Source organism: Oncorhynchus masou, unplaced genomic scaffold (assembly GCF_036934945.1).
Source record: "Oncorhynchus masou masou isolate Uvic2021 unplaced genomic scaffold, UVic_Omas_1.1 unplaced_scaffold_714, whole genome shotgun sequence".
NCBI lineage: Eukaryota > Metazoa > Chordata > Actinopteri > Salmoniformes > Salmonidae > Oncorhynchus > Oncorhynchus masou.
Genome location: NW_027013609.1, coordinates 93,998 through 111,497, shown reverse-complemented (window position 1 = coordinate 111,497; position 17,500 = coordinate 93,998). Strand labels below are relative to the sequence as shown.

Here is a 17,500-nt window from a genome sequence, read left to right as displayed (position 1 = left end):
TGTCTCCGCCCAGAATATCACAGCCTCAGATGCGCGAACGAATGTTCTGCTGTGTAAATATGGATGGGAACGCTAAAAACACATTTATCGATAGATCAATTAGCTATTCCTCTGAAAAGCACATAACTTTCGCATTTACGTTTTTAACTTGGGACAACTTTAAATGAAACGTGTGATCAGTAGGAATGCACAGTGAGATCAGATGACATAGGCTAAGGGAATTCACCCAAATGAATTAAATGTACAGATTACGTTGATAATAGACCAGTCTACACTTGCGGAGATTTTGCCTATGCGTTGACTACCAATAATGTATTGAATATTGCACGAGAGTAATATCATTTGGTTACCTGTAAACATGTCTGTATTTGAGCGGCATTCTCAGTGTTGAGTTGGGGTAATCCCCTCGAGACGTTGAACGCCCACAATTCAGTGGGAATCTCCCAACTAATACAGAACAAGGAAGTAGATGAAACAACAATACTTATTTCCTATCTATATTTTATTCACATTAATGTAATAATTTATATCATATTTTAGCAAATGTACACATGATGAGTAAAACTATCTGAAGCTACCATCTCGCATGGTTTTATTATGAGTATAAAAGGGGCGCACAACAAGACTTTTTAGATTTTTTTAATGACAAATTTGGAGGTAATTGGTCATTGTGTGTCATTGATTTTGGGGATTACAGAAGCGTATTTGCTCACATGCTGTCGAACTCTGGTGAGGTACTGTGCGCCAGTGACGTACAGTCAGTGTAGGAGGGTAGGCAGTGTTCACCCTGTGATAATGTCATACAAAAAAGCTGTTATGAAAAGACAAATGATAAATAATTGTCATTTTCTTTTGATATCTAATGTTTTTCTCAATGATTCTGGTGGTTTTTATGCTCAGAATATTATTTATTATTATTTTTTTTTTAACTCAGGAAAGGTATTATCGCCCTTCTTTCCATCCATTCAAAGCCATTCAAATCTTTGACGCACACAGCGGTTGATGCAGTTCTGGTCCTGGCCTTTCTGCCGCCCCTACAAGAATAGTCACTGTGAGTAAAATGAAGGTGAAAAGACGTCTAAAATGTAAAAACAATTCTCCAGCCGTTGAAGGTAATTGAATTTAGGTTCTGAGTGAAAGTTGAATTTTCTGTACGTTGAAATCAGGTTCATTTTCGGTTTTGAATGAAAGTTGAAAATATGAAATTTAGAGACGTCAATGTTTGGGCCATGGAAGTCACCAGACCAGGGATTTCGGGTGTTGAGCCCCGAATGATTTTGTCTCAGCCCGGAGAGTCTTTTTCCCTGCTGGGATGGTGAAAAAACAAACGAGTCTACACTGTATTACACACTGCAATGAATACTCCAATCATGAATGAACCTGTCCTGCCCTTTTTAGTGCTGCCTAAAAGCAGCATTTTTGTGTAAGGTGGCACTTTAGGAGGCGGAGTCAAAGTGGTTTTCCAAGACATTTCTGATTCATCCAAAGAAATGTCGGCACGCGCATGTTCATTCTCTGAGGGAGAGAGCGCAAAGATGGAGAACTGGAGGTAAACTTTGTTCTCTTGCTACTACTGTAACACATTTTGTTAGCCCATGTTGATGCTATTCAGAGTTATTGACCTCACAGTAAACCAGATTAGAATCATTTACATTTCAACATGTTGACTCAAAGCTGTACTGACAGATAACATTAAACTATATCAAATCAAATTTTATTTGTCACGTACATGTGTTTAGCGAAATGCTTGTGTTTATAGTACCAACAGTGCAGTAATATCTAACAATACACACAATCTAAAGTCAAGGAATGGAATTAAGAATATATAAATATTTGGATGAGCAATGTCAAAGCGGAATGTTAGGGACTACACAGTCTAGCTAGCAGTGCTGCTAACATTAGCTACGTAGCCAATTTTATGAGCAGGGTTTTGACAGTAATTGATTATCTATCTGGACACTGAATCCAACTTTTGGAGCTTTGTTCGACAAGTATCACTGACTAACCAACCAACAAGTATCACTGACTAACCAACAAGTATCACTGACTAACCAACACGTATCACTGACTAACCAACACGTATCACTGACTAACCAACACGTATCACTGACTAACCAACACGTATCACTGACTAACCAACACGTATCACTAACTAACCAACACGTATCACTAACTAACCAACACGTATCACTAACTAACCAACAAGTATCACTAACTAATCAACAAGTATCACTAACTACCCCCCCACACACACACACCCCCCCACACACCCACACCCCCCCTGCCCCCCCACACACACCCCCGCCCCTCACACACACCCCCACCCCCCACACACACCCCCCCGCCCCCCACACAGACTCTCTACAGTTATATTCCATGCCTTCTGCTAATCTGAGTTGATACAATTCCATCATAATCAAGGTTGGCATCCTACAGTCCTAATCCTGCTATATTGCACCTAACTATACAACATTATTTAATGCAAAACATTAATTTGTGGTCTAGGCTGCCACCCTTTGGATTGTTTTGGAACTGCACAGTGTGCGCAGCATTGACTAGCTCACGTTAGTTAGCAGTGATGTGACCAACATCAACATGAGGCTTTTTCTTTATATTGCCAATAAAATATTGGGCATGGTTTGTGAAAACATTGCAACAAAATGATACAAATACTTTTTCCAAACAATTATTCTTAATGGAAAATTACAATATAGTTATGCACTTGTAATTTGTACTTGCTAATAGATTTTTATACATTTTATTAACACCATATTCCATGGGTTTACTGACCACGATCTATTGAATTAATATGAACACGTGTTGATTATTTGACTTCAGGAGAACACAGTGCATGGAAGAAAGCAGTGAGATAGGACACATCACGTTATGTTTCTACTAAATGTTCACTGCTAGGGTGCCAGGCCACGAGTGTGGGGTGCTTCATTTCGGTCGCGCAGAGATCAACCCCCCCCCCCCACCCGGAGTTGGCCCCAGGTCTTTAGGGTTGAGCCCCGGATGTTCTGAATGTCTAGTGACATCCCTGGTTTGGGCCAAATCAATGCTGGTCCAGACCTGACCAAATCTGAACCAAACATAGACGTCTATAATTGGTTCAGATTTGGTCCAGACTCGACTTAAAAACAACGTCCGTGGACGTGGAAATCAAGGCCAGTCCGGACTGCACCAAAAAAACAAGTCCAGTCTGGGCCAAAAAGAAATGCCTGAGGTATAGCCCACAGCAGAGAGGGGCAATTCCAGTCCTCAGGGGCCAGAGTGATGTCACACCCCCCCCCCCCCATCCCCAATCAACACAACTGATGAAACTAATTCCATTCTAAACTGAAGATCATGATTGGTTGATTATTGGAGTCAGATGTGTCATTGTGACACCAATCCGGCCCCAGGGGATAGGAGTTGCCCGTCCCTGGCCTACAGCGGTGCATGAAATGTGCCGCCCTCGTCAACATGCCGCCATAGACGGCTGTGTAATCCTGTCTAATGAGCGGGCCGGCCCTGGGTTCCTGACTCCAGTCACTGGTTTTTATTTGATTTAACCTTCATTTGACCAGGGAGGCCAGTTGAGAACAAGTTCTCATTTACAACTGCGACCTGGCCAAGATAAAGCAAAGCAGTGTGACAAAAAACAACACAGAGTTACACATAAACAAACGTACAGTCAATAATAGAAAATCTATATACAGTGTGTGCAAATGGAGTAAAGTGTTAAGGCAATAAATAGGCCAATAGTAGCGAAGTAATTACAATTTAGCAATTTACACTGAAGTGATGGATGTGCAGATGATGATGTGCAAGTTGAAATACTGGTGTGCAAAAATGTAAATAAAAACAATATGGGGATGAGGTAGGTAGTTGGGTGGGCTATATACAAAGGGGCTATGTACAGCTGCAGCGATCGGTAAGCTGCTCTGACAGCCGATGCTTAAAGTTAGTGAGGGAGATATAAGTCTCCAACTTCAGCGATTTTTGCAATTCATTCCAGTCATTGGCAGCAGAGAACTGGAAGGAAAGGCGGCCAAAGTGGGTGTTGGCTTTGGGGATGACCAGTGAGATATACCTGCTGGAGCGCGTGCTACGGGTGGGTGTTGTTATGGTGACCAGTGAGCTGAGATAAGGCGGAGCTTTACCTAGCAAAGACTTATAGATGACCTAGAGCCAGTGGGTTTGGCGACAAATATGTAGCGAGGGCCAGCCAACGAGAGCATACAGGTCGCAGTGGTGGGTGGTAAATGGTGCTTTGGTGACAAAACGGATGGCACTGTGATAGACTGCATCCAGTTTGCTGAGTAGAGTGTTGGAGGCTATTTTGTAAATGATGTCGCCGAAGTCGAGGATTGGTAGAATAGTCAGTTTTACGAGGGTACTGTTAATGGACGGGGTTGGCAGAGGCAGCTGTGTAATCCTGTCTAATGAGTGGGCCGGCCCTGGGTTCCTGACCCCAGTCACTGTTAATGGACATGACGGATGATTGGCTGAGAGATATTGATGATAAAATTATTGTGGGGGCTGTCTTGTTAGACTTCAGTGCAGCTTTTTCACATTATTGATCATAGTCTGCTGCTGGACAAACATATGTGTTATGGCTTTACATCCCTTGCTATAATGTGAATAAAGAGTTACTTGTCTAACAGAACACAGAGGGTGTTCTTTAATGGAAGCCTCTCGAATATCATCCAGTTAGAATCAGGAGTTCCCCAGGGTAGCTGTTTAGGCCCTTTTCTTTTTTCTATTTTTACTAATGACATGCAACTGACTTTGAGTAAAGCCAGAGTTTCTATGTATGCGGATGACTCAACACTATACACGTCAGCTACTACAGTGACTGAAATGACTGCAACACTCAACAAAGAGCTGCAGTTAGTTTCAGAGTGGATGGCAAGGAATAAAGTTAGCCCTAAATATTTCTAAAACAGAAAGCATCTGTATTTGGAACAAAACATTCACTAAACCCTGAACCTCAACTAAAATTTGGAAATTGAGCAAGTTGAAATGCTAGATTGTAAACTGTCATGGTCAAAACATATTCATGCAGTAGTAGCTAAGATGGGGAGAAGTCTGTCTATAATAAAGCGCCGCTCTACCTTCTTAACAACACTATCAACAAGGCAGGTCCTACAGGCCCTAGGTTTGTTGCACCTGGACTACTGTTCAGTCGTTTGGTCAGGTGCCACAAAAAAGGACTTAGGAAAATTGCAATTGGCTCAGAACAGGGCAGCACGGCTGGCCCTTGGATGTACACAGAGAGCTAATATTAATAATATGCATGTCAATCTCTCCTGGCTGTAAGTGGAGGAGAGATTGACTTCATCACTACTTTTATTTATTGCATTGTGAATCATTCAGATGAAATGTGTCAATATGTTTCTCTTTTAGTGGGGAGGGAGCCATGGAGAGAGAGAGAGAGAAAGCTAAGAATTTCTGAACAAGAAAAATGTGCAACTCTTTACATTAACGTTGCCTTCATGAAGGGTTTATGAAGGATTTATACTTAGTTCATCAACTGTTAATAAAACAAAATGTGAAGACACAAATAATTCATAAACAGTTCTAAGAAAACTCATGGGTTAAAATTGTGATAGCGTCATAATGAAACTAACGCATGGACAAGTATTAAAGTCTTGAGAATCCTCCGATCACATAATTAATAAATATCCACGGCAGTAATACAGTTGATAAACATGACTTTATTCAGTTATTCATGTGTATTTGATTGACAGGAGTCATTCATGTCTATCAGAAATTAACCAGCGGCGTGATTCATCCCAGATAGATGTTTGATGAGGATAGGCTGTAAGGCTTACGAGTCAATCACAGATCACTGATAGACAGACGTATGAGTCAATCACAGATCACTGATAGACAGACTTATGAGTCAATCACAGATCACTGATAGACAGACGTATGAGTCAATCACAGATCACTGATAGACAGACGTATGAGTCAATCACAGATCACTGATAGACAGACTTATGAGTCAATCACAGATCACTGATAGACAGACTTATGAGTCAATCACAGATCACTGATAGACAGACTTATGAGTCAATCACAGATCACTGATAGGCAGACTTATGAGTCAATCACAGATCACTGATAGACAGACTTATGAGTCAATCACAGATCACTGATAGACAGACTTATGAGTGGATGACTTTACGTTGCGGATAGGAGGATGAGGTCACCATGGTGTAAATGTAGGCTGGGGAGGTAGATGGATCGATGCAGACAGAACCTTTTATTTTTTTATTTTTTAAAATCATCAGTTCATCTTTTGAAATTAAAATCATCACAATTCTATCTTAAACCTTGACCAGCTCTGCACTCTCAGAAATCAGCTTGGGTGCCTGTAGGAGAAAACAAGGTGATCAGTTGTTAAACTCAATTAATGTTCTCTCTTTACTGTTCGGTATCACCTCTCTTAATGAAACATGATGTTCTCTCTACTGTTCTGTATCACCTCTCTTAATGAAACATGATGTTCTCTCTACTATTCTGTATCACCTCTCTTAATGAAACATGATGTTCTCTCTTTACTGTTCTGTATCACCTCTCTTAATGAAACATGATGTTCTCTCTACTGTTCTGTATCACCTCTCTTAATGAAACATGATGTTCTCTCTACTATTCTGTATCACCTCTCTTAATGAAACATGATGTTCTCTCTTTACTGTTCTGTATCACCTCTCTTAATGAAACATGATGTTCTCTCTACTGTTCTGTATCACCTCTCTTAATGAAACATGATGTTCTCTCTACTGTTCTGTATCACCTCTCTTAATGAAACATGATGTTCTCTCTCTACTGTTCTGTATCACCTCTCTTAATGAAACATGATGTTCTCTCTCTACTGTTCTGTATCACCTCTCTTAATGAAACATGATGTTCTCTCTCTACTGTTCTGTATCACCTCTCTTAATGAAACATGATGTTCTCTCTCTACTGTTCTGTATCACCTCTCTTAATGAAACATGATGTTCTCTCTACTGTTCTGTATCACCTCTCGAACAGAAACAGTCACACAAACAGTCTTAAGGTAATATGGTGTTTTGAGTGATCTTTTCCTCAATAAGGATGAAAGGGTTTGACCAGTGTGGAGCGGTGAGTGTTTACCTCCTCAGTGAAGCATGCTGCTTGGTCCTCAGCAGCACAGCACTTCTCCTTCATACTGTGATATTTAGTAGAGATGGACTTCAGCTGCTCCTCAGTGATGGTGGTCTTATGTCTGACCACACCATACAGTAGTCTGAGGACACACACACACACGCACACGCACACGCACGCACGCACGCACGCACGCACGCACACACACACACACACACACACACACACATTAATTTTTGTTGTTGTTGGAGTGTGTGCATGTGTGAGCTCATGTGTGTTAGTTTCATGCCTACGTGTGTTTAATTTGTGCCCACGTGTTTATACACAGAGCGTTGGTAATATATCTCACTTCTTCCCAGAGAGCAGCAGCTCCTTGCTGTCCTTGGTGCAGAGCTCGGGGCCCATGTGGAAGTTGCTGGCATCCAGCTCAGGGGGCGTGAACTCTGTGTCAGGCTGGATGGCCAGGATACAGGGTCTCCTCATGGAGTAGGACTGGTTGCAGCAGTGGGCGATGTGGGGGTTAATGCTGGAGGGGTCGTAGTCCTCACATGTGGCGTCGATGGCGTCGGTCAGCTGTGGAGAGGACACATGGGTAATGCAGAGTAGAGCAGAGGACACATGGGTAATGCAGAGGACACATGGGTAATGCAGAGTAGAACAGATGACACATGGGTAATGCAGAGTAGAGTAGAGGACACATGGGTAATGCAGAGTAGAGTAGAGGACACATGGGCAATACAGAGTAGAGCAGAGGACACATGGGTAATGCAGATTAGAGCAGAGGACACATAGGTAATGCAGAGTAGAGTAGAGGACACATGGGTAATGCAGATAAGAGGACAGTACAGTACAGTAGAGTAGAGAGGAGGACAGTACAGTAGAGTAGAGAAGAGGACAGTACAGTAGAGTAGAGAAGAGCACAGTACAGTAGAGGACAGTAGAGCACAGTACAGTAGAGGACACATGGGTAATGCAGAGTAGAGAAGAGCACAGTACAGTACAGTAGAGTAGAGAAGAGCACAGTAGAGAAGAGCACAGTACAGTAGAGTAGAGAAGAGCACAGTAGAGAAGAGCACAGTACAGTAGAGTAGAGCACAGTACAGTAGAGCACAGTACAGTAGAGTACAGTACAGTAGAGGACACATGGGTAATGCAGAGTAGAGCAGAGCACAGTACATTAGAGCATAGTACAGTAGAGGACACATGGGTAATGCAGCGTAGAGCAGAGGACACATGGGTAATGCAGAGTAGAGGACAGTACAGTAGAGTAGAGCAGAGCACAGTACAGTAGAGAAGAGCACAGTACAGTAGAGCACAGTACAGTAGAGTAGAGAAGAGCACAGTACAGTAAAGTAGAGAAGAGCACAGTACAGTAGAGCACAGTACAGTAGAGTAGAGAAGAGCACAGTACAGTAGAGCACAGTACAGTACAGTAGAGTAGAGAAGAGCACTGTACAGTACAGTAGAGCACAGTACAGTACAGTAGAGCACAGTACAGTACAGTCGAGCGCAGTACAGTGCAGTACAGTGCAGTAGAGTAGATTACAGTACAGTAGATTACAGTACAGTAGATTACAGTACAGTACAGTAGATTACAGTAGAGTAGAGTACAGCAGAGTACAGTAGAGTACAGGAGAGTAGAGTACAGTAGAGTACATGGTGTTGGTCAGCTGTGGTGACAGAAACAGAAAGGGGAGGGGTCAACACTGGGAAGAGCAGAGTGATTTAATATGAGAGGATGTGACATATATCTAGAGAGACGTGGAGGGAGGGGGTAGTGGAGGGAGGGGGTAGTGGAGGGAAAGGTAGGGAGGATGTAGTGGAGGGAGGGGGTAGTGGAGGGAAAGGTAGGGAGGATGTAGTGGAGGGAGGGGGTAGTGGAGGGAGGGGGTAGTGGAGGGAAAGGTAGGGAGGATGTAGTGGAGGGAGGGGGTAGTGGAGGGAAAGGTAGGGAGGATGTAGTGGAGGGAGGATGTAGTGGAGGGAGGGGGTAGTGGAGGGAGGGGGTAGTGGAGGGAAAGGTAGGGAGGATGTAGTGGAGGGTGGATGTAGTGGAGGGAGGGGATAGTGGAGGGAGGGGGTAGTGGAGGGAAAGGTAGGGAGGATGTAGTGGAGGGAGGGGGTAGTGGAGGGAAAGGTAGGGAGGATGTAGTGGAGGGAGGATGTAGTGGAGGGAAAGGTAGGGAGGATGTAGTGGAGGGAGGGGGTAGTGGAGGGAAAGGTAGGGAGGATGTAGTGGAGGGAGGGGATAGTGGAGGGAGGGGGTAGAGGAGGGAAAGGTAGGGAGGATGTGTGTGTGTGTGTGTGTGTGTGTGTGTGTGTGTGTGTGTGTGTGTGTGTGTGTGTGTGTCAGACCTTCTCCTCTGCACAAGGCAGGATGAAGTGGCCTGGCTCGTCCTTGCAGCAGTCATGGAGGACATCATGCACCCTCTCTGACACCAAGTGGAGCTGGTCGAAGGAGGCCTGGGGCATTATCCTGGTGTAGTGCACCATCATACTAGAGGAGGAGGTGGAGGAGGTGGTAGAGGAGGAGGAGATGGAGTAGGTGGAGGAGGTGGTAAAGGAGGTGGAGGAGGTGGTAGAGTAGGAGGTGGAGGAGGATGTGGTGTAGGAGGTGGCAGAGGAGGAGGAGGTGGTGATAGAGGAGGAGTAGGATGTGGAGGAGGAGGAGGAGTGGGAGGAGGTGGTAGAGGAGGAGGAGGGGAAAGAGGAGGAGGAGGAAGAGGAGCATGAGTTGATTGTTAATCAGTCATTAAGTAGTAATGTATTAAAAATAAACCATTCATAAATGATTAGTAAGCCATAAAGTAACGATCAATTCACCCATAAGTTGTTAGGCCTAAATGTGATGTTTAAGATCTCATACCACATGAATATCATCTACTTTGACCGTTAATATCTCTGTGTTAAAGCGTGACCCCTCACCTCTTCTCAAAGGCGTTATTGTTCATGCCAGTCTCAACAGCACACATCTTCTTGTAGTAGTCAGTCTCATCAGTGATCTTCTTATCAATATCACTTCCTGCCAGCTGGGGACAGAACAATTCATACAGTTGGCATGATGCCACATAACAGGGCAGAGGCCATTATTATGGTCTAAAAATACTAGGAATTCGGTGCTAGCCTGCTGACAACAACCAACAACCAAGCCAACAACCATCAGCTATTAGCTCAGGGGAGCTAATGCAAGTATTCAGGTCAAGGCAAGGTTACACATCAGAGACTGATATATAGTATAACTAGCTAGGTTACACATAACAGGCTGATATATAGTATAACTAGCTAGGTTACACATAACAGGCTGATATATAGTATAACTAGCTAGGTTACACATAACAGGCTGATATATAGTATAACTAGCTAGGTTACACATCAGAGACTGATATATAGTATAACTAGCTAGGTTACACATCACAGATTGATATATACTGTAACTAGCTAGGTTACACATCACAGGCAGATATATAGTATAACTAGCTAGGTTACACATCACAGATTGATATATACTGTAACTAGCTAGGTTACACATCACAGGCAGATATATAGTATAACTAGCTAGGTTACACATCAGAGACTGATATATAGTATAACTAGCTAGGTTACACATCACAGGCTGATATATAGTATAACTAGCCAGGTTACACATCAGAGACTGATATATAGTATAACTAGCTAGGTTACACATCAGAGACTGATATATAGTATAACTAGCTAGGTTACACATCAGAGACTGATATATAGTATAACTAGCTAGGTTACACATCAGAGACTGATATATAGTATAACTAGCTAGGTTACACATCACAGATTGATATATAGTATAACTAGCTAGGTTACACATCAGAGACTGATATATAGTGTAACTAGCTAGGTTACACATCAGAGACTGATATATAGTGTAACTAGCTAGGTTACACATCACAGGCTGATATATAGTATAACTAGCTAGGTTACACATCACAGGCTGATATATAGTATAACTAGCTAGGTTACACATCAGAGACTGATATATAGTGTAACTAGCTAGGTTACACATCAGAGACTGATATATAGTGTAACTAGCTAGGTTACACATCACAGATTGATATATAGTATAACTAGCTAGGTTACACATCACAGGCTGATATATAGTATAACTAGCCAGGTCTTCTGATAAGAGAAGACAAGACATGGTCAACTTTGTTGTCCCCAAAGGGAATTGGTCTTGGGTTGGGGTTAGTATGGACATCTTTGTTGTCCCCAGAGGGAATTGGTCTTGGGTTGGGGTTAGTATGGACATCTTTGTTGTCCCCAGAGGGAATTGGTCTTGGGTTGGGGTTAGTATGGACATCTTTGTTGTCCCCAGAGGGAATTGGTCTTGGGTTGGGGTTAGTATGGACATCTTTGTTGTCCCCAGAGGGAACTGGTCTTGGGTTGGGGTTAGTATGGACATCTTTGTTGTCCCCAAAGGGAATTGGTCTTGGGTTGGGGTTAGTATGGACATCTTTGTTGTCCCCAGAGGGAATTGGTCTTGGGTTGGGGTTAGTATGGACATCTTTGTTGTCCCCAGAGGGAATTGGTCCTGGGTTGGGGTTAGTATGGACATCTTTGTTGTCCCCAGAGGGAATTGGTCTTGGGTTGGGGTTAGTATGGACATCTTTGTTGTCCCCAGAGGGAATTGGTCTTGGGTTGGGGTTAGTATGGACATCTTTGTTGTCCCCAGAGGGAATTGGTCCTGGGTTGGGGTTAGTATGGACATCTTTGTTGTCCCCAAAGGGAACTGGTCTTGGGTTGGGGTTAGTATGGACATCTTTGTTGTCCCCAGAGGGAATTGGTCTTGGGTTGGGGTTAGTATGGACATCTTTGTTGTCCCCAAAGGGAACTGGTCTTGGGTTGGGGTTAGTATGGACATCTTTGTTGTCCCCAAAGGGAACTGGTCTTGGGTTGGGGTTAGTATGGACATCTTTGTTGTCCCCAGAGGGAACTGGTCTTGGGTTGGGGTTAGTATGGACATCTTTGTTGTCCCCAGAGGGAATTGGTCCTGGGTTGGGGTTAGTATGGAAACCACACATGATTAATACGTACAGCGGTTTTGACACACTCTGCATGGTCCTCCTTGTCACAGCACTGGAGCAAGGCCTGCTCAGCCTCCTTGGCGAACCTCAGAATCACCTGCTGAGACGACTCAGGGTGACGCACTGAGATCTCATACACCAACCTGCCGATCAGGACAGACCATATACAGAGAGTCAGTAGTCAGACAGCCAATCAGGACAGACCGTACACAGTCGTTTAGCCAATAGCAACACCCCATACAAAGTCAGAATTGTGTGTATAGGCAGCTTTTCCAGATGTGTGTGTGTGTGTGTGTGTGTGTGTGTGTGTGTGTGTGTGTGTGTGTGTGTGTGTGTGTGTGTGTGTGTGTGTGTGCGTGAATACATACTTCCCCATGGCTGCATCCGGGGTCTTGGTAAAGGTCTGGCAGACTGCTGCTATGTCAGCGTGAACGTCGTAGTGCTCAGACAGACCGTCTGGCTTAGAGTCTGGCTTCATGGCCTCAACACAGGACCCTCTGTGTACCGCATCCTCCTTACAGCATGCAGACAGACCCACCGCGCGAGACAACACACTCTTATCAGCACACACCTCATCCACCAGGGTCTTCTGTTTGGGGGGGATACACACACAGGCAGGAACAGTCAGGGACACAAATACATGTATATGCAGACACACATAAACACATCCAATAGAAAGAGAGTGAGAGGTGAGAGGCTGAGAGCCTGAGAGCCTGAGAGGTGAGAGGCTGAGAGGTGAGAGGCTGAGAGGTGAGAGGCTGAGAGGTGAGAGGTGAGAGGCTGAGAGGTGAGAGGCTGAGAGGTGAGAGGTGAGAGGCTGAGAGGCTGAGAGGTGAGAGGCTGAGAGGCTGAGAGGTGAGAGGCTGAGAGGCTGAGAGGTGAGAGGTGAGAGGCTGAGAGTGAGACGTGAGAGGCTGAGAGGTGAGAGGCTGAGAGTGAGACGTGAGAGGCTGAGAGGTGAGAGGCTGAGAGGCTAAGAGGTGAGAGGCTGAGAGGTGAGAGGTGAGAGGCTGAGAGGTGAGAGGCTGAGAGGTGAGAGGCTAAGAGGTGAGAGGCTAAGAGGTGAGAGGCTGAGAGACAGAGGTGAGAGGCTGAGAGGTGAGAGGCTAAGAGGTGAGAGGCTGAGAGGCTGAGAGGTGAGAGGCTAAGAGGTGAGAGGCTAAGAGGTGAGAGGCTGAGAGACTGAGAGGTGAGAGGCTGAGAGTGAGAGGCTGAGAGGTGAGAGGCTGAGAGGCTGAGAGGCTAAGAGGTGAGAGGCTGAGAGGCTAAGAGGTGAGAGGCTGAGAGACTGAGAGGTGAGAGGCTGAGAGTGAGAGGCTGAGAGGTGAGAGGCTAAGAGACTGAGAGGTGAGAGGCTGAGAGTGAGAGGCTGAGAGTAACAGGCTGAAAGAGTGAGAGCTGAGAGGCTAAGAAGTGAGAGGCTGAGAGTGAGAGGTGAGAGGCTGAGTGAGAGACTGAGAGTAAGAGGCTGAAAGAGTGAGAGCTGAGAGGCTAAGAAGTGAGAGCTGAGTGGCTAAGAAGTGAGAGGCTAAGAGGTGAGAGGATGAGAGGCTAAGAGATGAGAGGCTGAGAGGTGAGAGGCTGAGAGGCTAAGAGATGAGAGGCTGAGAGGTGAGAGGCTGAGAGGATGAGAGGCTAAGAGGTGAGAGGCTAAGAGGTGAGAGGCTGAGAGGTGAGAGGCTGAGAGGTGAGAGGTGAGAGGCTGAGAGGCTGAGAGGTGAGAGGCTAAGAGGTGAGAGGCTAAGAGATGAGAGGCTGAGAGATGAGAGGCTGAGAGGTGAGAGGCTAAGAGGTGAGAGGCTAAGAGGTGAGAGGCTAAGAGGTGAGAGGCTGAGAGGTGAGAGGCTGAGAGGTGAGAGGTGAGAGGCTGAGAGGCTGAGAGGTGAGAGGCTAAGAGGTGAGAGGCTAAGAGGCTGAGAGGTGAGAGGTTGAGAGTTTAGAGACAGAGTGAAAGGTTAAAAGGTAAACAGAGAGGAAATGAAAGAGTTTTAAAAGAGAGGAGGAACTAAAAGAGAAATCCACCAATAAAAAGAGAGGAATCTCTAAGACATAGTTTACCCTCTCCTTCATGCATGTGACCATGTCTCCGCTGCAGCAGGGGGCAACAGTCGCTACGATCTTGTCTACCATGCCTCCCATCTCCTGGAAAGAGGCCTGAGGCATCTTCTGGCTGTACTGGATCAGCTTCCTGTTAGAACAGACAGACACACGCGTCAACCAATGGGACTGGCCCAAGGGCGGGCTCAGCTGGCTCTCAGCCAATTAGAACCATAGAATTTTAGATTGACGTGTCCTACTTGGCCTTGACAACGCGGTCTCCATATTTCTTGTGGACGATGCACAGGGCTCTGAGTTCAGTCACGCGTTTCGCGACGGCGCGTTGGAAAGTAGCTTTCTGGAAAAGAGAGCGAGAGAATGTTTACATTGGCTATATATGTCCTTTATCTGTCCATGCCAATAAATATTATTGAAATGAATTGAGAGACTGCATACAAAATGGCACCCTATTCTCTCATAGGGTTCTAGTCAACAGTAGAGTACTGTATAGAAAATAGGGTGCGATCTGACGCCTCCTGACCTTGGTGTCGAAGCAGGTCTGGGCCTCGGCCTCTCCACAACAGCTAGTCAGAACCTCTCCATAACCTTTGGCGATAGCCAGGATCACATGTGGTTGTAGCATCGTGTTACTCTTGGAGAACTTGAAGATGAACCTGAAACACACACGCGCACACACACACACACACACACATACACACACACACACACACACACACACATAGTAAATTCCAGAAAAACACTCCATACTGCTCAGCGGCCTAACACAGTATTTTAGCTGGTGTGGTCTCAAGTCGATGGTCTCTAATTGATGGTGTGGTCTCTAGTTGATGGTGTGGTCTCTAGTCGATGGTGTGGTCTCTAGTCGACGGTGTGGTCTCTAGTCGATGGTCTCGAGTCAATGGTGTGGTCTCTAGTCGATGGTGTAGTCTCTAGTCGATGGTGTAGTCTCTAGTCGATATTGTGGTCTCTAGTCGATGGTGTGGTCTCTAGTCGATGGTGTGGTCTCTAGTCGATGGTGTGGTCTCTAGGCGATGGTGTGGTCTCTAGGCGATGGTGTTGTCTCTAATTGATGGTGTGGTCTCTAGTCGATGGTGTGGTCTCTAGTCGATGGTGTGGTCTCTAGTCGATGATCTCTAGTCGATGGTGTGGTGGTCTCTAGTCGATAGTGTAGTCTCTAGTCGATGGTGTGGTCTCTAGTCAATGGTGTGGTCTCTAGTCGATATTCTGGTCTAGTCGATATTGTGGTCTCTAGTCGATGGTGGGGTCTCTAGTCGATGGTGGGGTCTCTAGTCGATGGTGTGGTCTCTAGTCGATGGTCTCTAGTCGATGGTCGCTAGTCGATGGTGTAGTCTCTAGTCGATGGTGGGGTCTCTAGTCGATGGTGTGGTCTCTAGTCGATGGTGTGGTCTCTAGTCGAGTGTGGTCTCTAGTCGAGTGTGGACACTTACCTCCCAACAAAAGCCTTGTGGTCCTTCTTGAAGTCTTCACACTGGTCTGCAGCGGGCAGCTCAGCTTTTAGGGACAGGTCCCGAGGAATCTACAATCAATCAATCAACCACTCAATCAATCAGTCAAATGTATCCAGAAAGCCTTTTTGACTTCCAGTAACCCGGTCTACACCCCAAAGAGTAAGCAGAAGGAAGAAACCTAGATAGGAAACCTGGCTCAGAGGGAGGGGTGGTCCATTCTACCTTGGCCTTGTGGTCCAGGAAGCAGTGTGTCCTCTCAGCAGCAGTCTTCTCACAGCACATCTTCAGATGGTTCTTCTCCACCAGTGTCTCAGAGGAACACACCGCGCTCTGGAACAGGTCCGCCTGCGCGCGCACACACACACACACACACACACAAATAGGAGTACACCGTTTAGCCAGCAGAGAGTGCTATTATATCAGAACAGTTTCAACTGAAACAGACAGGAAACATTAGTCACTAATGCCCAATTCCATACCTACCCATATTTGGCCCCTACCTACACCTGGCCAGGCTGGCCAAATCTTAAATGTAAAGTTGTGTGATAAGGTTGATGAGGTGTGATAAGGATAACGAGGTGTGATACGGATGATGAGATGTGATCAGGATGAGGAGATGTGATAAGGATGATGAGGTGTGATAAGGATGATGTGGTGTGATAAGGATGATGAGGTGTGATAAGGATGATGAGGTGTGATAAGGATGATGAGGTGTGATAAGGATGAGGTGTGATAAGGATGAGGTGTGATAAGGATGAGGTGTGATAAGGATGAGGTGTGATAAGGAAGAGGTGTGATAAGGATGATGAGGTGTGATAAGGATGAGGTGTGATAAGGATGATGAGGTGTGATAAGGATGAGATGTGATAAGGATGATGGGGTGTGATAAGGATGATGAGGTGTGATAAGGATGACGTGGTGTGATAAGGATGATGAGGTGTGATAAGGATGATGAGGTGTGATAAGGATGATGAGGTGTGATAAGGATGATGAGGTGTGATAAGGATGATGAGGTGTGATAAGGATGATGAGGTGTGATAAGGATGACGAGGTATGATAAGGATGATGAGGTGTGATAAGGATGATGAGGTGTGATAAGGATGATGAGGTGTGATAAGGATGATGAGGTGTGATAAGGATGATGAGGTGTGATACGGATGATGAGGTGTGATAAGGATAACGAGGTGTGATAAGGATGATGAGGTGTGATAAGGATGATGAGGTATGATAAGGATAACGAGGTGTGATAAGGATGATGTGGTGTGATAAGGATGATGAGGTATGATAAGGATAACGAGGTGTGATACGGATGATGAGGTGTGATACGGATGATGAGGTGTGATACGGATGATGAGGTGTGATAAGGGTGGTGTGATATGGATGATGAGGTGTGATACGGATGATGAGGTGTGATAAGGATGATGAGGTGTGATACGAATGATGAGGTGTGATACGGATGATGAAATGATAGGTGTCTCTCACCACATCTCTGTCGCAGTCCTCTGGAGGAGTGTCTGAGCAGCATTTGACGCCCATGGCTAAGGCCTCCGCGATGAGAGGCACCAAGTCACCCAGCGTACTATCCGGAAGATTCTGAGCCAGCCCTACAAGGATCCTGCACGCACAGTCAGATGATGCATTAAACCAAAACATGAACACACAGTGCAGTTTACTGACTGAACTCATTGTTATTTGTGGTTAGAGTGTTGGGCCAGTAACCGAAAGGTTGCTGGATCGAATCCCCGAGCTGACAAATCTTTCGTTCTGCCCCTGAACAAGGCAGTTAACCCACCTTTCTGT

At 45.3% G+C, this 17,500-nt stretch overlaps 2 protein-coding genes across 2 annotated transcripts in view; both read right to left on the bottom strand.

Annotated features, from left to right (window-relative positions):
• Positions 1–433, bottom strand: part of LOC135537162 (proto-oncogene c-Rel-like) — a 27,148-nt gene extending 26,715 nt beyond the window's left edge. Inside the window, exon 1 of the mRNA XM_064963372.1 lies at positions 351–433. The gene's annotated coding sequence lies outside the window, so the exon portion shown is untranslated. The remainder of the gene's footprint in view (positions 1–350) is intronic.
• Positions 434–5,682: 5,249 nt separating this feature from the next.
• LOC135537165 (albumin 1) overlaps positions 5,683–17,500 on the bottom strand; it is a 13,104-nt gene continuing 1,286 nt past the window's right edge. The window contains exons 2-14 of the mRNA XM_064963374.1: positions 17,183–17,315; positions 15,923–16,045; positions 15,680–15,768; positions 14,752–14,884; positions 14,471–14,568; positions 14,232–14,361; positions 12,542–12,762; positions 12,184–12,316; positions 10,045–10,148; positions 9,475–9,616; positions 7,469–7,692; positions 7,129–7,261; positions 5,683–6,362 (exon numbers count right to left, since the gene is read on the bottom strand). Coding sequence (XP_064819446.1) covers positions 6,318–6,362; positions 7,129–7,261; positions 7,469–7,692; positions 9,475–9,616; positions 10,045–10,148; positions 12,184–12,316; positions 12,542–12,762; positions 14,232–14,361; positions 14,471–14,568; positions 14,752–14,884; positions 15,680–15,768; positions 15,923–16,045; positions 17,183–17,315 — 1,708 coding nt within the window. The 3' untranslated portion in view covers positions 5,683–6,317. The remainder of the gene's footprint in view (positions 6,363–7,128; positions 7,262–7,468; positions 7,693–9,474; positions 9,617–10,044; positions 10,149–12,183; positions 12,317–12,541; positions 12,763–14,231; positions 14,362–14,470; positions 14,569–14,751; positions 14,885–15,679; positions 15,769–15,922; positions 16,046–17,182; positions 17,316–17,500) is intronic.